We start from the raw sequence: 22609 nt of genomic DNA on the forward strand, positions 1-22609 counted from the left end.
GCATTTGCTATCCACCCTCGATGTGAGACGTTCTCATAGACGACGGTCAGTAGAACCCTCAGCTGTGGTGGAAACCAATACTGACCCTATTGCCTGGACTTATGAGGAAAGACAAACACTAGCCTAAACCTGTATGTTTAACACACAGTTTAATAGATGTAATGATTGAGCATTACAACTAATTGCACCGGAATAACACAAAGCATTGGAATCAATAAAAACGCATAAAATCTGCTAAATTAATACATTTTATACAGCATAGTTTAAAACAAATTGCCATGCTTTGCAAGTTGCTGGATACTCTCAGATTCCACAAAACTTTTTGACCTTGTTCTTTAAATAATTTTAAGTCGGTTGCAATGCCAAACCGCCTCTCCAACCTTGACACATCAAACTTTAAAGGTGTAAAAGCTGCAAGTGAATGTGAGAAAACAACGTCAAGTTCTTTATTTCAGCTGGTATGTGGTAACAGCTGTAAATGTGTACAAATTAACCAGCTGCTATGAAGAAAAGAGAATAAAGTCCTAAAGCTTGGCACACAAAAACTAAGACAAATGCTCCCTCACCTGGACCTATTCACTAAGACTCTTGCATAAGAAAACTGCCATTATTTCCACTGAGTTATTAACATTTGTAATGCTGATGTCGTAGTCGGATTCATGTTTGTGTCCGACTTGTTAGTCAGTGCCATGGTGGGAACCTAATTAGTTGTCATCTACACACATGCTCTGAATAGAATGATTGAATGATTAAAAACTTTAATTAAAAGAAATGTGTGTGTAAAACATTGGTTTCGTCCTGCAGATTCACGTGTGATAACTCCAAGCCCACTTAATGAACCCGACACTGTTAATTATCCCTCTCTCTTTGGACTGGCTGCTTCAGATCCTCACACTGCTTGCCCAGCACGCCCTTGTAAACCTCAAAGTGATGGTTCAAATCCTTCCGAGAGTGGATTTTATATTTGGTCCCTATGGCCCCGTCAGCAGAGGAAGTCCCATAGAAGACGCGACCTATCCGGGAGTGCACCAGCGCCATGGCGCACATGACACAAGGTTCCCGGGTCACATACAGGTCTAACCCGGTGCATATGTACGGCTGGGAGCTCACCGCGACACCTGTAGCGCTTTGAACGGTGTCTGAGGTTGGCGAAGTGACTTGGCAAGCGGGGTATCTATCAAAGGGAGAACATCCACCGCCCTGGCTCCGAGCCACGAGGTCGATGCAGACCATGACTGCGTGGTGAAGGGGGTGGTCTCCTCTGCAGTCGTGGCCCACCGCAACGATTCTCTCCGTTGCCGGGTCGACCGCCACGGCCCCCACGGCCTCCATTCCCAACTCGACCCCCGCTTTGGCGGCAGTCAAAGCAGCCGTCATGTAGGTGTGCATCCTGGCTTTCTGAAGCGGACTGAAGAGCTCTCCTCTCAGGGCGACCGTCACCTGTTTGTCCTCGTGAAAGGAGGTGGGCCAGTGTTTGCTCGCCAGCTCAAACTGGGGTCGGGTCAAGGGGGCACGTGCCGGGACCTTGACCACAAAAGGTTCTCCTAATCCGTCACGTCCAACGCCGTCTGATGGGAGCAGAGACTCGATGCTCGCCACCTTCGGGTCCGGTGCGTCACTAACGAGGCACACAAGGACTTCCAGAGGATGCGGACTGCCCTTCTCCCTGACCGCCCGCACCCTCTTGACGTGCTGCAGGCCGCTCAGCGGGTAGAAGCCGTTCAGCTCCCGGAGAAGTCGGGAAGTCTCTTTCTTGTTGACAATGGGCGCCGCAAATGCCTCAATCAGCTCGACGTCTTGGGACTGCCGATCCGACAGTACTGGATACGCGACCCAGGAGTCCGCATCGCACACAGAACCTTTCCAGCGTTTCGTCTGTGGCTCCATTGTTTCGGTGTTCTCCTGTGAAATATGATTTCACACCAGAGTTAAACAAAGTCAGAGCACACGATGACAAAGTCTTTCAGTTGTTCCGGACAGAAACTAAGCCCGCTCTATGCAATACAACCGCTTTAGCCCAAAACACCTTTTGAGCTGCAGCTTGTATTATTATATTTCCTTCACAGAGATCAGCCGGCAGCTTGCATCAAAACAAAGTCAGGTGAAACTTAAAAGTGGACCTGAAACTATTCTTTTAGCCTATTTTATTTTCATAAGCAAGGAAGATGTTGTTTGTTCTACTTGATTTCTCATGTAAAATGCAACAAAATGTATCCGTGTCAGCTGAAACATGCAGATTTGAATGACATTCAGACGCTTAGTTGGAAGTACAAAGGATTTATAATGATAGACAATTGGGCGTTGAAGCCATTGATATCCACACCTGAGGGTTTAAAAAAATACTATTAAATAAATTCTTTTTTAAATTTCTATTCATAAATAACCCTTACATTTGATTAAAAGTTGTGACCAATATTCTTTACTGGAGCAGAACATTTAAAAGTTGAAAAACTAAATTGTAATTGTTGTCTTAAGGACAAACTAAGTAATGGTGTCAATGGAGTTTCTTGATTACCTCAAACATTTCTTTGACATTTCTTTACTGCAATTCTTGGGTACTAGTCTGCCGACGCAATACACTGATGAAAATCTAAAATCAACCACTTGTTTGGGCCATGCTTCTATATCGGGGGACTTCCATTTGCAACAACAGTAAACAAATAGGTAAACAACTTACAATAATAACCAATAACGATTTTAGATCCATTTTATGGATTTAATGCAAGAAGTTAATGAATCAACACAAACTGATGAATAATGTGAATAATGAGTAAAAGTCATTTATCAATTAAAAACACACATTTTAAAGAAACCATTCTTCTTCCGTAGATGTTTGCTGCATAGATCCCATACTCCCGTAAAATATTTTTTGAGAATTAAACCATAATTGACACAATTTCAAGTTGTTACCCTCTCGGTATTGTTGTCTTTGATAATGTCCCAAAAAGTTACAATCCCTTGAGGCAGCACAGATATTTAATAACCAAGCTAGTGAAATGCACTTCACAAAGCAGCCCGGAGGAGACAAACGTAGCAGGTGGAACCATAACAAACTATCAGTCCATCATGCGGCCTCTCTTCATTTCCTCCCTAGTACAAGCCTCGTCTTAATAGCTTTGGGCACATGCCGTATGGTCAGTGACACTCTGGTGCCTCGGGCCAGCGTCTCTCCTGGCTCGGCTCCGGCAGCGGACAGGTTCACCACCTTGTCTGTCAGCGTGTCCTGGCTGCAGGGCCGGATGCCGTGAAGGAGACGCTGATACATTTCCTCCTGGAGGATCAGAAGACTTCGAGGCTTGACCAGCAGGGACAAGAGGAAGCGGTTCTCCTCCGTCTGGGGTGCGTCGCCCTCCTGGAGGCTGACGGGCGTGTAGAAGTCAAGGACGGTGTGAGAGCCCAGACTGATGGTGGTGACGGTAGGGTGGTACAGAGGGCCGTCTTCATGAGGCATGATCCCCTCCGCTTCTTTATACTCATTCACCAACACGTGATTGGCTGTTTTCCCACCGAACGCACCTAGAGAGGAAATCTTCTCACAGTATGTCTGGAGCCAGTCGGGCATCTTTTCTGCCAGCATGCCCCTGGGCTGTGGTAAGCCTCCCCAGTTCTGAAGCCTTCTGCTTGACAGCTGAGTCCATTTAGTTTTGGGGGACTTATACACCTGCTGTTGAAGATAAGACTCCTCGTCTTCCGATATGAAATCTGGGATGTAATACACTATTGGTGGGGCATCATTTACGACAAACCGCTTCAATTCCTCCACAACACAGGCTGGGTGTTCCATGCCTCCTTTAGGATAGTAAACATGAAATGCTTGTTACAACCCAAGACTCCCAAACAAGTAATACTTCTAGCAAATCCCCTGGTGGTGGTTAACAGAGAGTAAAATGTGCGAGTAAATATTTGAAAAACGGACTGAAAATCTACCAGAAACGCCTCAAGTATGCATTAACACGTACAGGTCAGGTACAGGTTATCCAATTAACAGGTTTATAATACAATATCCACCACTTGCTGGCAGCAGGACGTCCCTCATCAACCACAGCAGTCATATGTCCGTGTATGTTGACGGTCTTAGCAACATTTAGCTCCTCAAACGCCGCACATGCTCGCTATGCCTTCAACACAGGAAGTACAGGGACGGCTTCAACCAGAGTGTGCGATACAAGCTCCCTGACACGTATGAAACGGGTACTGGTTCGTTTTTCTGCAGGTAAAAAGCCAGTCTGCAACAGAGAAATCCGAAATGGTAAACGTACGTACCAAATGAGTGTAATGGTGCCTTTATAGTTGTAGTAATTATGAACTCTCTCGTGTTAAAACCGATTCTACTCACATCCAAATAAAGGGCTTTTGGTTTTGACTTACTTAAAATGAACCCTTAAATAGCTGATTTATAGCGGTAATTATCTATCACTCAAGTTGTCGTTGAGTGATTAACATGAAATGTAAGTAATGTAAATACGTGTTATTTCAGCTACACTGAGTATCAATAAGTTTCCTTTTATAAAGTTCTGTTTCAGGAAATGCATCAGCAACTCTGCCAACGCACTACTTTGTGCCTGGATTATTAGTTTTTTTGTTTTTAACATCAGAGTTCCGTATTTCTGGTAACCCTCAAGGCAGCACAGCCACATTCCCAGTATAAGGTAAAGGCTCATTTCTCATTCTGAAACAGCGCCATGTTGGAAACACACAGTCGAGCGACGCGAGCAGCACAAAACTAAAAGAGGACACAGTTTACATTTTAAGTGACACAAAATCAACTTTACCTCCTTCGACATCAACACTTTATTGAAAATACCGTTTGGTCAGCAAGCCCAGTCACTCACTCGACTCCATGCTTACACGCTGGTGCAGCTGACTAAAATGTCCCCCAAAATATAACTTCCGAAACTTTGGACCCCTGCTTTGTTTTCTAAACAGCGTCTCAAATTCTTGGCCATTTAAAAAGTATACGTTTGACGGATACAAAGTGACTGTTTTGCCCGTATTCTTGTATGTCTAGACGTCTGTACTTCATCTAAGGTCACACAGTTGCCGTACACGGAATTATTTACATGTGACGCAGCCTCGCGGCTTCAGAGCGAGGTGTAAGTGTAGAGAGACTACAGAGGATACTTGTGTTTTCTGCCCGGCACTCTACGGGCTTCGTGTTTTTTTGTTTGTCCTGAAACCTGATACCGTCGCCATGCCCGTCTCCGTTTTTGAATTAACGTTATGGGTTTAAAATTCAATGGAAAATGAGGTGAGGTCACCTTAAGTTATTATACTATTTAACCTCGCAGTGGCTAGCACAAGGGTCATGACCATGTTCCCTACAAAAGTAAAATGTCTGCACAGGCTGCTACAGCTTAAGCACACATGTTGGTGCCCTACGTCTCTTGCACCTTGCTCCAGACTGGTTTTGGGCATTGAGACGAGCTGTGACGACACTGGAGCTGCTGTGCTGGACGAGACAGGCAAAATACTGGGGGAGTCTCTACATTCACAGAAAGAAGTTCATCTGAGGTGAGTGTCAGAGCTGTATCCAGATCAACGAGATCTTTGCTTTAGAGATTTTGCTTTGACCTGTCTCCTTCCCTCCTGAACGCTGCAGGACTGGCGGCATCATCCCCACAGTGGCACAGCAGCTCCACAGAGAAAACATAGAGCGTGTGGTCCAGGAGGCTTTGGAGAGGAGCGGCGTGGACCCGAGCCGGCTCTCGGCTGTGGCTACCACTGTGAAGCCGGGCTTGGCCCTGAGCCTGGGCGTTGGCCTTGAGTTCAGTCAGAAGTTTGTGAGACGGCACAACAAGTCCTTCATCCCCATCCACCACATGGAAGCCCACGCCCTGACCGTCAGGATGCTTCAACCTGTCGCCTTCCCCTTCCTGGTCCTGCTCGTCTCTGGGGGTCACTCACTTCTCGCCGTGGCTCGAGGAGTCAACGACTTTTTGCTCTTGGGTCACTCTCTGGATGAAGCTCCAGGAGACACACTGGATAAAGTGAGGCCTTAACACTCAAATGTGGCTGTTTGTTAGTGGCCAATGCACATAATGTCGAATTTGTGATTTATAATCAAATGAAATATTGTCTTTCGTGGATTCACAGGTGGCAAGACGTTTGTCCCTCATAAAACACCCAAAGTGCTCCACACTTAGTGGAGGACAAGCTATTGAGCTTCTAGCAAAGGATGGAGACAGGATGAGGTTCCCTTTCAGGACACCTATGGGACAAACGTACGACTGCTGCTTTTCTTTCGCTGGACTACGGAATCAAATCAACATGATGATAGTGAAGAACGAGGCAGAGGAAGGTATGAGGACACACAAGGTCCCGAAAAGGACAACCATGACCCATGTACCAGTGATCCAATTCATAGACGTTTTCTATAAAAGACATTTTGATTTGTCAGGCATAGGTGTAACTCAAAAACATGAATTACTTTGCATTGCAATAATTCCTGGGATCACTGATTATTCTGTTTCCTTTTCCTGCTTTGACAAGTCAAAATGTCTGCTGTGAAACACATCTTAGATTTATATTCTTTTGGAAATTGTAAAAGAAAAAAGGGTATGTAGCTGAGGTAAATAAAATATTAATAGGGGTTTGACAGGTTTATATATAAAACTGGCAGTTTGGGAACATTTCTTCATTTGCACACTAGAAACAAATGAGAAAGGAAGGAAGAAAGAAAGAAACTCTTAACAATATTTATTCAATAGCATGTACTTGGCTGCTGATGCTACTAACTCATCATTATTGACACAGGTTGACTGAAACTGTTGGGGAACTTCAGATTTAAATATATTAGATTAGTAACTTTCTCCCCTCCATCTTTAGGTATAGAACAGGGGACACTGCTGTCATGTGTGAATGACATTGCAGCTTCTACCCAGCACACAGTCGCCTCTCATCTGGCAAAGCGAACACATCGCGCCATCTTGTTCTGTCAGGCAAACGATCTGCTGCCATCAAACAGTCCCACCTTGGTGAGTTTACTTCAGGTTGTTTTTTTTAATACGTTTATGTATATAGTTCAATGAATTACATTTACAATTTTAAATGTACAGTACATTCTAATCTAAGAAAACTATAACGCTTTCTTTTTTTATTGTTGTTTCACATTATAACATTAACATTATATATGAGCGAGTCCGTCCCCATATATTCTCTATCTTGTCGGGGAACCTTGGCTAAAAAAGATTGAGAACGTCAGACAGGGTATCGTGAAGTACTTGATAACAAGAAACATATAGAATAACACCAGCCTCATCCTTTAAATAAGAGACGACTGTGACTATAGATTGAAAGATTTCATCATGAACTCTTCTTTTGACAGGTGCTGTCTGGAGGAGTTGCAAGCAATCAGTATATCCGCAAGGCATTGACCATTATCACCGACACAACAGGACTAAGCCTGCTCTGTCCTCCAGCCAAGTTCTGCACTGACAATGGCGTGATGATTGCATGGTGTGTATATTGATTTTTAGTTAATTTGATTGGAGGATTTGCTTTTGTCCGTCTGAGACAAACATGCTTTTCTCTTTGTTAACCAGGAACGGCGTTGAACGCCTGAGAGAAGGGAAAGGGATACTTCCTCCAGATGTGGATGTCTCCTATGAGCCCAAGTAAGTCAACACTGAATCAAATATTTAATTTGCAGTCAGTGGAGAGCAATCTGAGATACAGGTTTTTACCATCAGCTCACATGAATGTTGTATTCCAGGGCACGGCTGGGTGTTGACATGACGGCAGAGGTGAAGGCAGCAGCGATCAGGTTGCCGTCAGTCAGGATGAAGATCCCCAGATGACTGTTGGCTTTTTTGTCACTCTGAGATTTTCACACTTTGAAGTACATGTGTATATACTTGTTTTTGTACACCTGTTTGTTTTGTCTTGAATACTCTTCACAAAACTACCTAAAAATGTTTTCTTTGACTGGATTTTTAAATATAGCCGTAGAATTTAGCTTATTGTGAATAGTCGACCAATACATATGCCAAACTAATTATTGGTAATGGCAAGAATGACGGCAGCAACCATCTGAGGGCATGGACATGTTAAAATTTTTGTATAAAGATTTGTCTCTTTTGCTGTATGCATGCGCTTATATTTGATTATGTTCCACAGAATGCTGTTTTTTTGCCACATGAAAACTGAGAGTAGCCTACTTGTATGTAAATCCAATTTGTCCAGCTTATTGTATGATCACCAAATAAATTAGAATAATGTTTATAGTCTCCTATATTAATGAAGAAATATGGAATATTTTAACAAAGTAGATCTTAGTATATCTGTTAATGATAGAGTAAACCCCATTCAATTCTGTCAAACCACTGTACTCTACAGCAGATGCTATTCAATTCCCATTGAGGCATATACTTGTTATTGGCTAAGCAGCACCCTCTAGTGGTTAGTTTACATAAATGCTCCTCAGAGCTATTCAAGGAACATATACATCATACATAAGCCTATAGAGCAAATATTGGCATACAATTTTGCCTGCCATGCACATTAGTTGGCCAGTGATAATTCCAGGTAAAAAAAACAAACACACACACACACACACACACACACACACACACACACACACACACACACACACACACACACACACACACACACACACACACACACACACACACACACACACAGACTAGCTGAAGTTAAAATAATTATTTTTCTAATCCTAGTCAAAAGCCCATGACTGGTTTCACCGAGGAAAAACATGAATTACTTGTGACATACTACATTTTTCCACATACACTATGGTTTATTTCTGGTTACCAAAAACAACAATTGTTCAATTGGATACAATGACACTCACCGTTTCGACCACATTAAGACTGTAAACATGTCTGACAAACCAACATTTTATCATCAAACTGATCACGCAGCCACAAATACTGGCTCGTTCATATTGGACATCCTATCTGTGTGAGAAAAGCACAAACCAAACTCTCTGGATCCGGACACTGGCGTGCTCCTTTCTCTCATCTCTCTGGTTAAACCATCCTCTCAAATGTCACTTTATGGCTTCAAAGCCAAACATTCCACAACATTGTGGTTTCTTCTTTGTGCTGCAATGTATGTGTCGAGACTTAAAAATACATGCATACATATTTCAAATGCAAAATTTAGTGGTATTTGTTATTAAAAGTTAGTGGCTAATTTGCTGGCGACTAAAGAAAAGAAAAAAAATCCACCTTAGAACAGCTGGGGCCGATTCTTCAGCATTTTAGATCCCATGTAAGTGTTTAATCATCATTCTAGTGGACAACTTGTCAAAGTATTTTTTCCTGCTACAGTATTTTCCAAAGGGAAAAAAGAACATCTGCATTGTGAAATCATCAGAGTGTGGATTCATATCCTTTACCCATTAATGTTTCCTATCGATCAAAGTACAAAATGATTGCCATGATGCACCATTTCCAACACTAGAGCTCGTCGTGTTCATATATGTTATACTCCTTGGCACTGATCAGTCCGTTGCCGTCGTGGTCACTCTTGCGGAATATATCCGCCATGATCTTCTCGTAGAACGGGTCATCACGTGGCTTCCCAGATGTTTCATACTCCATTTTCAAGTATGCTTTGACCTGAAAATAAAAGCATTTAATTGTTCAAACTTTAGAATCAGTAACAGACATTTATTGTACTTTTACCACAATACTATGATATAATGAACAACTGTTGTGCCATATTATCATATTGGTGATAATAAATTAAGACTGTAATGGTATGTGCTGTCAACAATCCATATAACATCATCATCAGCGTATTCCCATTGATAATGTGTCCCTGAGAAAAAGACAAACATTTTAAGAGCTTCATTATATCGTCACTGATGCTTATGACATCAGGGACCATAGCTCAATTTAATGTTTTAGAAATCCTTAAAACCTCTGGACCAACATCAATCCTTGCATAATAAATAAATAAAAAATAATTCTGACCTGGATAAAAACATGACTGCTTTCCTCGCTTTTAATAATGTCACCCAACTTTGAATGATTTACTAAATAAACATGCTCCCTGTAATTTTTTTTTATTATACAAGACTGTTTTAGTCCTTGCTTTTCCCCAAACACGTCCAAAGCCGTCAGAGACGCAGCTTGGAAGACCGCCCAAACCACCAATCATCTGCCCGACTGGCAGAATTTCAGGCATCAACTGAATAACCGTCTCAGATTTATGAGACAAGCCAAATACCTCTGGCAGTGCATAAGTTTTGAAAATGATCACTCTTCGAGAATCAATTCCCTGCCTCGCTCCCTCCTAAAATCAGTTTTGAAAACAAATCGTAGCAGACTTTACGGCATGTGTGAAGCTTTCAATCGTTATTTAATTCCTTTGTGCAATATTGTCAAACATGTCACTACGAAGTAAAGTACACTGGTCTGTTTAAAACATAGACAAATCTAAGGGGGGAGGTTATTTAGATCCTTCCCTCAGCGCTGATTTCATTGCAGCACCTGTGGCTCACATTTCTTTTACATGTAATTTGTATCACGTGAAATGCTGAAAATCTGGAGGTCTGCACCGGTTATCACATTACATAAAAGGCGGAGACTTAAATAACCTAAACATTGTCCTAACAAAAAAAACCTGGAATCTCCAGTAAATTCTCAAGTGAGACCGTTTCTGGAGTCAAGACAGACATTGCAGCCAGAGCAGTCTTTAGACAGTCATAGCACAACAACAGCTGCAGTATATGTATTTCACAATAGCATTGAAGCCTTGGACAATCATCAACAATGAGCTGCATTTATACTGCTGCATCATACACCCGTCGAGAAAACTGAAGGTCAAAATTAGATTGTCCAGAAACAAATAATGTTTCTCTTCTGCTACTCAACAGACCAATCAATCCACAATTCTGTCTACATTTGATTATGCTGACGTTTTATAGATATGCATGTTTCTCACTTTTGAGCCTCCAAGAGCTCTGCTTCCCCATTGACTTACAATGGGAAAGAGAAGTTTGTCCGCAGATTTCTTTTTAAACTTTTGCGGTGAATTACCTTACCAGTACAAACACTTCAATAGCCCCCATTTAAAAACATTAGGTTCTAAATGTTGTAAAATGCACTTATAGCCAAATTCAGAGTGATTTTCTTCCCCCGTAAAGGTGAATGAGCCTGAGAACAAGGCTGGACCGAGGGCTCAGAGGAGTGGACAACAGCCGCAAGATCCGGGTAATTTTATACTTTGAAATAAAAATAAAAAGTTTTTGCATCTTGTGCCACTAAGCTACTGAAACAGGAATGAACAGAGCCCTGCTTTCAACGCTGTACCCAGTTCTCTTTATACAGCCATGCTCCCGTCGCCTTATAACCTCTGTAATCTGTATATCATGGAGCACTGTGCTTCCTCATAGGCGATACATTCCTCACCCACTTCTGCATCTTCTATGAAAAGGTGGGATTGTCCTTCACAAACAGAAGGAAACAGCATGGTATATTGTTCATTTACAGGACTGGCTGTAACGTCTGTCTTCATGCTTGGCTGCCTCTGCTCTCGGGTGACATTTGATTACAGTATCAATGGGAAACTGCACACACTGCACAGGAAGAGTAACCGGTGTTTAAAAGAGGCCTTGTAGCAAAGTTTTTCCCATGTTAATCCAACCATAGTTATTGACTTTCCTGTCTGAGCTACTTTTGTGACAATTACCAGCTTGTGAATAATAATAATACCTCATCCTTTGTGAGACTTCTGTCGCTATCGAGGTCCATCTGTCCGAAAGCCTCCATGCTGCGTGGTCCCCTGGAAACAGAGTAGACCTCCACCTCAAAGACCACTGTGGCATTGGGCGGTACAGGATCTATTTCATCAGGAGGAGGAACAGCACATCAAGATTCTAAAAGACCACAGGCAAGTACAATGACATAACCATGGTACATATACTGATCATGTTCATCATGCCCTAACGCAGGGGCGATGAGCTGATCAAAATAGCCACTTAACTACAGAAATTAATGAATCAATTTGCATCAAGAGCTAGAGTCATTACGAAAATGTAAAGGCCCATCAGGCATGTGGCATCAATCCAGCAAGAAAGGAAAAATAATGTCAGTAGAGCGACGTGCAATTATAGCTGTTCATCTTTACTGGTGGTCCCATTGTCAGCCCTTGAGAGGTTTACATGCATGTAAAGAGGTTTACATGCAGTAAAGCAAACTGATGCCAGGAACAACTAACGCATGCACTCTCAGCAAAGCAATTAAAAAACAATCCTCCATCCCAAAAATAGTGAGATCAGCTGATGAAACGTGAAAATGCAGAATCCCAGGCTGTGCAACACCACAGCCCGATCACAGCATTCAGTGCATTTATGAATAACATGGAAGAGGTTTGTAACAATTAGCAGCTGTTAGTTTTGTGAAAGTGCTCCAATGCATGAAAGAAAGAGCGAGAAGAAGTAGAAACCTTTAAACCTTTGTGCATGCTGACAGTACATGCCATGGGGGGGATGAGTAGCAAACACTGCAAGGATGTGATGCCGTTCCAACTAAAGTGCTGTGAAAGAACACAAGACAGCATGACGGCAGATCCTCCAGCAGAGACAATACTACACAATAGTCACTTTCAGTACGACAAAACATTTGTATTGCTTGGTAAAGTAACTTTACCAGTAATGTATTCTGTGGCTCTGGAGGAGCTTTTTCAAGTCAACGACAGTGATGTTATCTTGGCTCGGGCAACTCATTTATGATATTACTGAGACTGGAGTGTGAAAGACATGGATGTTCACCAGGCAGGGAGTGTCTAAAAATAAATCCTATCAAGTTGCATTATGGGAAGTGTAGGATCCAGTGTGCTTAGAGTCTGAACTGTACTAGGGGCTAAAAAAACAACCTTTAACGTAATGTCGTTTTGTGTAAATCTATTGTTTAGCATTGTATATTGTTTTGTGACGTTTGATATGGATACTCATAATGTTGTGAAAACACAATACAACTTAAAATAATACAACATGTACGGTTTAGCAATGGACAACCTAAACCCTCTGCTGCCACTTGTGTTATTATGCATTTACTTACCTTTGCCTTGTGTTCCAAAGGCCAGGCCAGGCGGAACAGTTATTTTTCGTTTCTCTCCAGGACACATGTCTTCCATCCCTTTATCGAGGCCCTTAATGACTTGTCCGACGCCCAGCACAAACCACTGAGGGTGCCCAGCTTTGTCTGATCGACTGAAACAAATACAGTAGAAAAACAAACATCCTGTCAATCAGCCTTCACATCCATATAAATATACATCTCTGGTTAGGGACTGCACCAATACAGTGGGGGGTTTGGAGAAGGTCTCACTTTCTAATCAAATGAAATGTAAACGTATTTATCTCTCTTTCAAGGCTTAATTTGGCTTTTAGAGATAATATCTAATAACTGCAGCCAACTTTTTTTCCACCCACCTGCAGTAGAACTGAGAGCCATCTGTGGCGAGGAACCCATCGTAGTGGACGTTCAGCAGATCTCCTCTTTTACTCTTTTGAGTGCACTGCTCGGGCTTGAACAGAACTTCAATCTGGACCTCGCCGTCCAGATCAGCCGTGGACGCCAAAACACACCACAAACTGAGCTGTGAAGACACAAAGAGGCACAGAGTGCAGCCTACGAGCCTCAACATCATGCCGCTGTCGGTGTATTCGTGGCAACTTCAGGGAGTGACGTTAATACACACAGGAGGACGTGGAGAGCTGCTGCTGTATGAAGGAGTTTAGTGCCCTGAATTTAGACTGTCAGGATTTCTCCCTCCTCGTTCGGTAAAGCCCACTTCCTTCACTATAATTGGCTCAAGCCCTCCTTTAGCTATCGCTCATTGGACTAGAGAAGCTTGCTGTGGCTTGCAGCCTGGCAGACAAGACTAAGAGCATCATCACAAATAGCATCCGGGTTACTCAATTTCATTCCAAACAGCTATCAACAGATGGCTGTATGGAAAAGAATGAACTGGAAAATATGTTAAAAACGCTACACGTGAATATTATACATATAATTACCGTTAAACTAAAACACTTCTGCATCAAGTCTGAGATTCATTGTCATCACATAGTAGTTTATAAACTGGATAAAACATTACAGAACTAAGAGCAGCTTCCGGGACAGTAAAACATAATGCCAGGATATATAGAAGTATATGGACAATTAAACACCGAGCACGAGCCATATTTGAGTAGTTAAATCTTTACCGACAGTGGTGGCACTTTCAACTACACAATGGCGTGACGAGTTTAAATGATCTCCAGTTTTTCGACAAAAAGTTGAACATTTGTTGTTAGGTAGGATATCAAAGAAATCAAAGTAGTTTGTCAACTTCCATGACCTGCAAAATTATCTTTTAACTTGACAAACATGTGCAATTCATGGCACAGCACATTCAGGATCAAAACATAATTTGTTTCCCATTATACCATGTTTTTTCTTCAGATATAACTGCTTTTGCCCCTTTTCTTGTCTTTAAGGTCTGTCCTTCTCTGCAGCTGCTTTACATGTCTTGGTTGGTCTCTTTGCGGTTTTCTTTTATGTTGTTTTGTGTTCATGTTGAGTCTCTTCTTGGCACTGTTCAGCAATCCACCCGTGGTTGTAGTGTTATTGTCTGTATTACTGACAGTAGATGGCCGTCGGCACGCCCCCGATTGGACAGGAGCACGGAAACAAACACGTTCTGCTGTGGACCGGAGCAGCAGCAAAACGCATTTTAGACTAAAATAATTCAGATTGAGTGTACTAACTGAAAGTATAACATATTTGTCAGAGTCTGGTAGTTTTAAGATAAGATTTTACTTTCCGTTTCAGAAATATTTCCAAAAGGAGTGTCCATTTTTTTTTTTTATTAAAGGTGAGCCTGTTTGTTGGCCCACGTCCACAGCATTACATTCCTTTGCTCCCGTGCTGGTACTCCTGCCATGCGAAGAGATTCTATCATCCTACAGTGTAGGGAAAAGAGAACACAGGACTTGACAGACACAAAGACTCTCCAATGAGAAACTTAAAACCGCCATAAATTATCTACGGATGCGCGCGTCATTTTGATTCCACCAATGGGAGCCGCGGGGGCGTGCACATGCGCTCCTATTTATTTTTGGAACGCCGGTGTTTCTGAGTCATCGCGCCTCAGCCAGTCCACGTAGTAGCAGACGCAACGGTCGTTTAGTCGCTACCGGATACAATTGGAAACACGACTTTCCACGTAATTCCCTGACAGGATTGAGATGTTACATTTTAGGTCTTCGACAGTGCTGAAGGAGTTGTTTGAAGCCACCCTCAAGCGTCCCTTGTCCGACTCGAGACAGAAGACCTGGTTACCGACCCGCCACTGCCGCTTCGGCACCGCCTACGTTGATGCCAGATCCGCGTCCGCGCGACTGAAGGTCCTCTATGCCGCGACGCATCGCCCGGTGCTCCGCGCCGCTCCGCGCGTCGCCTCGTTCCGCTCGTACTGCACGAAGACGGAGGGCGCCGTGGAGCTGGACGAGCATCTGAAGAAGGATGGGGTCGGCGTCGAAGAACCCAGTGACAAGTAGGTGTCAAGCGCTTCCTCTCGGAACAAACCGGTCGGGCACCACACCGTGGTACTTAACGGTTGGCGCGCGATGTTCGGCGGATAGTGACGCACTCAGTCGCGAGCGGATGTACGTTACGCTGTTCGCCAGCGGTTACGGTCGCTGTTAAAACCGCGTTAAATAGCGCTCAGTAACTTGCTTACTGAACATCTTACACCGTGACATGCTGCACAGATGTATTGCCTACAAACCAAAACAACCTCGCATTTAAAACACACGCATGATGTAACTAGCTACAAGAATACAGCTCAACTGCTATGGCGTCACAGCGGCAGCTAGCACACCATGTGTGCGACTTGAATACTGGGTGCAGTCTCCGATGGCGTGGTATAATAATATACATATACAATAAGATAATTAGGAATGTATTTTGACCTTGACCGGCTCGTCTGTAACGTTGGGTCAGCTACCTGGTCCCGTGGAGACAACACGCTGCTCGGTGCGGCAGCGGGATCCCCGTGACAAGGTCAGGGATGATAACACCAACTCATAGCCGGGATACAAGATGGATCTTGATAGATTGAAGGTTTTTTCTTCACTTTGTAGGTTGTTTTCATAAGGATTGCTGCCTGGCTGGAGATCAGACAGTGTGAACTTCATTTAAGGCTTCTGGTCATTTCTACTGTGACGTAGAGGCACTCTCGTTAGTGAAGTGACCTAGGTCACAGCTTGAGGGCCGCTCCGGACTACTGGTGGTACCTGCTTTCTGTCCTGTCCAGCAGTCTAACAAGAAAAACCCCATTTCTAGTCTGTGTGGCTACAACTGTTTCATGCGACAATAATGCATAGAAAACATATACCAACACAAATGTGTTTAATGTCCACAGTTGTGGTAAACATTGCTTCCAGTTAAAATGCATGCCAACTATTTGTGCATAGTTCTTATCATCCCCTGATTTGTCTCCATATAGGGCTGTAGACATGAAACCCCAGCCACCTTGTTTTATAAGCGACTGCTCCATGTCCAAATTGTGCCATTTGTCCAAGTCCATGCAGTCGTTATGCTGTTTATTAGTAATTTCAGTCTGCATTTGTAATTACTGAATAACGCACTTGTACAAGATAACCAGATTAAGCGCAAAGCAGTTTGTAAGGATTGTAAAATGTCTCAATGTAAAGGTATTATATTTAGGGATTTATTTTTTAATGTAGATTTAAAGTTTTTGTTGCTGCCCCCATCCACAGCAGTACATTACTTACCCTGATAATACGGTCTGTAGACTGTAGATAATACACTGATTACAGATAAGTACCTCATACAACCACACTTCAAATCACCCAATGTATCCCTTAAGAGTGAGCTACAGTCTCCCATATCACACTACTGTAAAGCATGTTTGCAACTTACAAAAGCCCAGTCACGCGAGTGAACAAAGCTCCTAATTCAGCTTCATAGCTGTACATTGTTCAATATGCCTTATGCTGTGCATTATTACAGACCAAATGTCCTTAGCTTACAGCCATCTACCCAGATCAATTTGTGGGCTCAGTTACGGCTTCAGTGGGTCGAGGTGAATAAGATTAAGATATCAAAAACAGAACAGACAAACGACTTCTGTGAAACGCATGACATAATTAGAAAGTGAAAGACACACTTGGTGTTAACACACTTCACTAAGGGTGTGTGTGTGTGTAAGCTTAAGTCATGGATATGACCCTGAATATCCCCACACTCAGGCCAGACAATGGAATATTCATTTACAGCTAGCTTTTCGATATAAAGTGACTAGACCACTGACATGAGGTGAACAATAAATGCACTGAAGGCTGTGTGAATACAATACTGGCCATCAATAGTGCGCTGTAAATAGATTTAAAAATCACAGCTCAATCTTTGCCTAGTATCCAGGAAACTCTCAAAGTGCTCTGCTTACACCAATGAGCAGCCATCCAGAGACAAATTGATTGAGCCATCTGCCTGTATATAGGAAGGGGATTTTTTTTAAAATAAATGTACCAGTCGAGAGAAACAAGATGTTTTTAGGTTGTATTCACACCTGACTTGTCCTGCAGTTTTGGTCAATCAAGCCACAGTCTCCACCAAGCAGATTACTTCGTTACACATTAGAACAGTTATTTTCTCCTTCCCATTAGAATAAGTTGTGAACATTTAAATATAACCTCAGAAGTTCCAATAAAGCAGAGTCAATCATAAAAAGGTGTAGTTAAAACACTGCAGGCCACCAATTGGCCAGGGGGAATTGACACTAGCGTGACATCCTGCATGATTTGAGAGAGAGAGACACAGACAGACAGACAGACACGTGGTTCAGATACAGCTGCCTGTGATTATACACTTGGCCAGTTGGTGGTTTCGTGTGCACATGAAGCTTCGAGAAATGAACCCTTTCTCGAACCAATTGGCTGAAGTGGTTCGATGCCTCATGAAGCTTCATCTCACCATCACTACGCATGGGCAAAAAGACAACTGGGATAGACCCAAATGTAGATAGACAGTGACTTATAATGACAAAATACCGAAAAGAAAACTTACAAAGCAGGTGAGTCAAAAAATCTTTAACTTAAAATCTAACAGGCAAATCAACCATGTGCACACGGGCTATCACCAGAACATAGCGGACAAACCGACACAGAGAGACAGGGGAACACAGGGTTCAAACACACCGGGGAGGTGCAGGTGATTAGACACAGGTGGATTCAATCAGGGGTGGGACAAACAATTACAGTTGCGGGAGAACCTACAAAGGCAGGAAGTGAAGTGATCTGAAATGAGAGGAGAGGTAAGTAACATGACATAAAACAGGAAATTCTGAAAAATGACCAAAATAACGAAACTTAACTTGGGAACAGAAGGAGACATGACAAATGCAACTGCTGCACAGAATAAAGGTGGGAAAACCTCAAAGACAGGAAGTGAAACAAACATGGGACACTATGTAGGGAACTTCAAAATATGACAGGGAAACAATCTAAACCAAAACTGAGATTGTGACAACTGAGAATATCAATCATCCACAAGATTATGTGATATGCATATGTGGCTCATGTTAATGTCGCCATCTGCCCCATCTTGTCGCAGTAAGCTGTCCGTCAGTATTTATGACGGAAGTATTTATCTTCACGGATGTGAAGTTTAGTTGCAGAATGCCTATTATACATTTTTCTTGCTGACTTGCTCTTGATCTCAATGAAAACTTCCCTGTGGCTTCTTTTTATTGTTTGTGTGTTTTTTGTTTTTCCTTCAGAGCACTGGAAATGAAAGGCCACTAAAACTGCTCAGAAAAGGAGTTACTAGAGTTAAAGAAGTTACCTAAAAGGATTTTAAGTGAAAGGCAACAGTGAAAAAAAGGGCAACTTGACGACAGATATGAACGCAGCCATATACTGTAGCACTGACAATACCTAATAACACTGTGCCTGAGCAGAAATGAACACTATGCATCAGCATGTTGCATTAATGGCAGGAGTATAAGACCAGAGGCAGATCTGAACAAACAACAATAATGGTGTAATAATTTGAAGAGAAACTATTAGAATAAAGCTGAGTTTCCATTCACCCATTTGTATGCACATTTCGCATTAGAAAATCAGTATCGAAATGTAAAAGTTAGGTCAAATGTCCTCAGTTCAGGCGCTAACTTGTTGAGTTTTTGGTTTGTCGTTTATCCTTCAACTTTGTTTACTGGTGGATTATGGCCATGCGAGGCATATACGCCAATTTATGATGAAACTATGCTGTAGCAGAGTTTAATCGCCTCAAATAAGTTGATGGGAACATCTCCTTTTTGCCATCATTATCATCATTATGCTCCTGATCTGCTGCAGAGTTTATGCACTCAATTTTTTTTGGCAAGACAGACTAGAAAAGAGGGATTATATGCAGTAAAAGGTCATGGGCCGCATTTCAACCCTTGCCGCTGCAGTAAGAACTCAACCATGATATTTGAGGCACCTGCTCTACCAGGTGAGCTACATTGGTGACCTGTTTGTATACTTTTTTTAGAAGAAATGTCCTCAGGCAAGTATGTGAAAAATGCACCTTGCGATGCAGTCACTTATTTACAGATACAAAGCAAATGTATCATGAGCCTTTGCCCAAATACATCCTAATTTGCCCTCCTGTTTTCTGCAGTTGCTGCACAATTTGCTTCCTTTTGGGCCCTCTAAGCAGAATATGCATGCGTCTAGAAACACCAACGTTCATCCCCTGCTAAAGAGGGTTTTCTCAGCCCAACTTGCAACAGCGAACACTCATAGGAAGCTGTTGCACAGGTTGGACAAAATATGATTGATCCCTCATTCATCCATCATTCTATGCTTAATTCAAGTTGCTTGTAAACACATCACTGAGGTGTATCATCCATTGCACACCAGTTTGCCGTTTGCCTTGTGATAATGCGGTGCACCTGTCGACTGCTGTACAGAGCGCTGTGGGAGTGACAGATGTGCTGGTCAATAACACTCCCTTTTAAATTAGGTATGCCCGACAGACAGCATTTTTGTCAATCTTGGTTTGTTTGCACATGTTCAGGCGCAGTTACCTTGGCTGTATGTGGAGTGTTTACTCTGTGGAGAGCAGGGAATGTACCAGAAGGAGAAGAGTTGAAGGCAGAGAGGAGAGGAGGTGGAGACTGACTCTGGGCGTATCACATGCTGATGGGGCAGCTCATGTGACGCGGCTTTGTCCGGGTTGAATCCGAAGCATCTGTGCCGCGTAAAAGCTCCCGTTTAATGGGGTACCTGTGAGGACATGTTTGACTATTAGTGGAAAAAGGTTGCATTGAACGGCATTATGACTTCTTTAATGTGCTGCATGATCTTTAGAAACAGGATGTTTAAATGGGACTGATTTGATTGGACAAGACCATTTTGAATACTGATTCTGCACTGAGGGGAGTTTGCCCCGCTGCAGGCCATGCTGCTGTGTCATGACCAGCGTGTGAACGGGCCACAATGTTGGCTTTATTAATCCAAGAGCCACTGAGGTCTGGGCAGTGCTAAAGGCAAGAGAATTCCTGGAATTTAGGCCTGATCTAACGCTGCTCCAGACACTACCGCCCTGTACCGGGGCATTATGTTTCTGTAATCAAACCATTAGAGATACAGTACCACATATAGTTACACGAGTGACTTGAAAAAACAGTGTAGCTCGCTATGCAGGAGGTTCTTATGATTTATTATGACCCTTTTTGATTGTTTGTTTTCCACTATAAAGGTCATGTGAAGCAAAACAAATGGTTGCTTCTTAACAAAATGTAAGATCAAGCAAATTCGAGTATATTTGTGATGGTTATTGGGATAATATTGTGAATTGTTATTATTATGGCCAAGAGAATAGTGACGTTACATCTTTCTATGCCGATAAAGTACCAAATTGCCCTGGTAGTATTTGTCTAGATTGAAAGGACTTACTTACGAAATAAATTGGTGTTGTCTCTAAAACGCTGATTTCTATCCTTTTTTAATTATAAAGCTGTTAGAGCTGCATGTCCCAACACAGTGTTGTGAGTGAAGGGACCATGTAGTGATCATATAATGAACAAATACTGTATATAGAGGCCAATAGTTTGTATTAGTGATACCCGTACTGATTGTGTCTATTAAACATGTGCTTTTGGTTAAGCAGAGCTTAATGTTGTCCAGCTGTATCACAGAGGAACATAGAACTCAGTTCGGGACTTTGTATTTCCTATAACCAACATGGTATTACTCTTATCGGGATCAGGCCCGCTATGCTAATTTTGCCCTTTTTTCTTTAGCCAGACCAACATATTGTTACCCATCAGGGAGCACTGCCAACAGAAAACATTCAGTAATGTTGTTCTGCACAATGAAGGCTTTGAGCACTATGTTCCACAAACGGACACACACGCCTCTGTGTCCAACGCTTCCACTTGGATAGCATGTTTCCAGTATAGCCGCTTAAATCCCTCACTAATTTGATAAGACTGTATCAACAGCTGCAGATAAGCTCTGTGTTTACACTGGCAAGCCAGGTGGGAAAAGGTTTTATTGTGGCTTGTGCTAAAGCCACCCTGTTGCATGCAAACCATGCCTTCACTGCAGTGCCACCATGTTTACTTAAATGTACACAATAAAAAATGCTTTGCTGCATACCCCATGTATTTCACTCTACACCGTTTAACGTTAACATTACTAGTGCTCCGTCTTATACGTATGTGTTTGTGTCTATCCACCAACCTAGGAAAAGAAATGCGAGCATTCTCCCCAGTTTGGAGGACTTGCTCTTCCATACAATCGCAGAAGGTCAAGAGACGATTCCTGCCCATAAATTTCTCACAGTAAGTCCTTCAAATTCAGTTCAGCGTGATGGTTGGTGTTAACGTCACAGCGTTGATAAGTGCATTAACATCAAATTGTCTCCTCTCTTCTAATTGTTTCTTTTCTATGGGCCCTGTTCGAACCTGGTATTAACATGCATCTTGAGTGATCCCGTCACATGTGGTCAGTGACGTGAGATATACAGCTGCAGTAGTATAATCTGATATAGAGTGTGTGTGTGTGTGTGTGTGTGTGTGTGTGTGTGTGTGTGTGTGTGTGTGTGTGTGTGTGTGTGTGTGTGTGTGTGTGTGTGTGTGTGTGTGTGTGTGTGTGTGTGTGTGTGTCACCCAAGATGCATGTTAATGCCATGTCTAAACAGGGCCACTGTTTCTATTCAGAGGTGTTTCTAAATACTCTTTAATTCTAGGCACTGAAAGCCACCGGGCTTCGCACTGGAGATCCCAGACTGAAAGAATGCATGGACACCCTCAAAGAAACTCTAAGGAACACATCAGACGGCGTTACGCTGGACAGGCACCTATTCAAGAAGTAAGGCGTGGCGTCTTTTGTCTTGTCTGTATACCATAGTAGCACTTTTTGTTTTATAGTGTTTCCAAGAACCGTTGATTCTCTTCAGCCTCAAAAAGCATTTATGCATTTTGATGACCATCAAATTTAGCATATGAGAAAATTCATTGCAAATTGCATAATTGCTAAATGCATTAATTAATAAGCATTTAGACAGCAATTCTGAGATGCACTCCCATTACAATATATTCTATGCATGAGATCCTTTTCCTTAGCGCAGTA

General features: G+C 42.5%; 5 protein-coding genes across 5 annotated transcripts in view; 2 read left to right on the forward strand and 3 right to left on the reverse strand.

The window, feature by feature from the left end:
* Nucleotides 1-849: 849 nt before the first annotated feature.
* adat3 (adenosine deaminase tRNA specific 3) lies at nucleotides 850-1890 on the reverse strand (the record flags this gene model as incomplete). The annotated part of the gene is made up of 1 exon (XM_079230931.1): nucleotides 850-1890. Exon 1 carries the CDS (start codon nucleotides 1885-1887, stop codon nucleotides 850-852), a length of 1038 nt encoding a protein of 345 aa, XP_079087057.1. The 5' UTR covers nucleotides 1888-1890.
* Nucleotides 1891-2770: 880 nt separating this feature from the next.
* Nucleotides 2771-3784, reverse strand: alkbh6 (alkB homolog 6; the record flags this gene model as incomplete). The annotated part of the gene is made up of 1 exon (XM_079231410.1): nucleotides 2771-3784. One exon carries the CDS (start codon nucleotides 3782-3784, stop codon nucleotides 3080-3082), a length of 705 nt encoding a protein of 234 aa, XP_079087536.1. The 3' UTR covers nucleotides 2771-3079.
* A 1527-nt stretch (nucleotides 3785-5311) lies between these two features.
* osgepl1 (O-sialoglycoprotein endopeptidase-like 1) lies at nucleotides 5312-8084 on the forward strand (the record flags this gene model as incomplete). The annotated part of the gene is made up of 7 exons (XM_079231000.1): nucleotides 5312-5511; nucleotides 5600-5987; nucleotides 6094-6298; nucleotides 6826-6974; nucleotides 7325-7455; nucleotides 7542-7613; nucleotides 7712-8084. 7 exons carry the CDS (start codon nucleotides 5312-5314, stop codon nucleotides 7794-7796), a joined length of 1230 nt encoding a protein of 409 aa, XP_079087126.1. The 3' UTR covers nucleotides 7797-8084.
* Nucleotides 8085-8743: 659 nt separating this feature from the next.
* Nucleotides 8744-13636, reverse strand: fkbp7 (FKBP prolyl isomerase 7). The gene is made up of 4 exons (XM_079231401.1): nucleotides 13406-13636; nucleotides 13032-13183; nucleotides 11685-11812; nucleotides 8744-9584 (listed from the first exon to the last, which is right to left on the reverse strand). Exons 1-4 carry the CDS (start codon nucleotides 13621-13623, stop codon nucleotides 9423-9425), a joined length of 660 nt encoding a protein of 219 aa, XP_079087527.1. The 5' UTR covers nucleotides 13624-13636; the 3' UTR covers nucleotides 8744-9422.
* A 1569-nt stretch (nucleotides 13637-15205) lies between these two features.
* Nucleotides 15206-22609, forward strand: part of glsb (glutaminase b) — a gene marked incomplete at both ends in the record, with an annotated part of 30893 nt that continues 23489 nt past the window's right edge. The window contains 3 exons of the mRNA XM_079231411.1: nucleotides 15206-15513; nucleotides 21723-21819; nucleotides 22227-22348. Of these exons, the coding sequence (XP_079087537.1) occupies nucleotides 15206-15513; nucleotides 21723-21819; nucleotides 22227-22348 (527 nt within the window). The remainder of the gene's footprint in view (nucleotides 15514-21722; nucleotides 21820-22226; nucleotides 22349-22609) is intronic.

This window comes from Taurulus bubalis (assembly GCF_910589615.1).
Source record: "Taurulus bubalis genome assembly, chromosome: 15".
NCBI classification, from domain to species: domain Eukaryota; kingdom Metazoa; phylum Chordata; class Actinopteri; order Perciformes; family Cottidae; genus Taurulus; species Taurulus bubalis.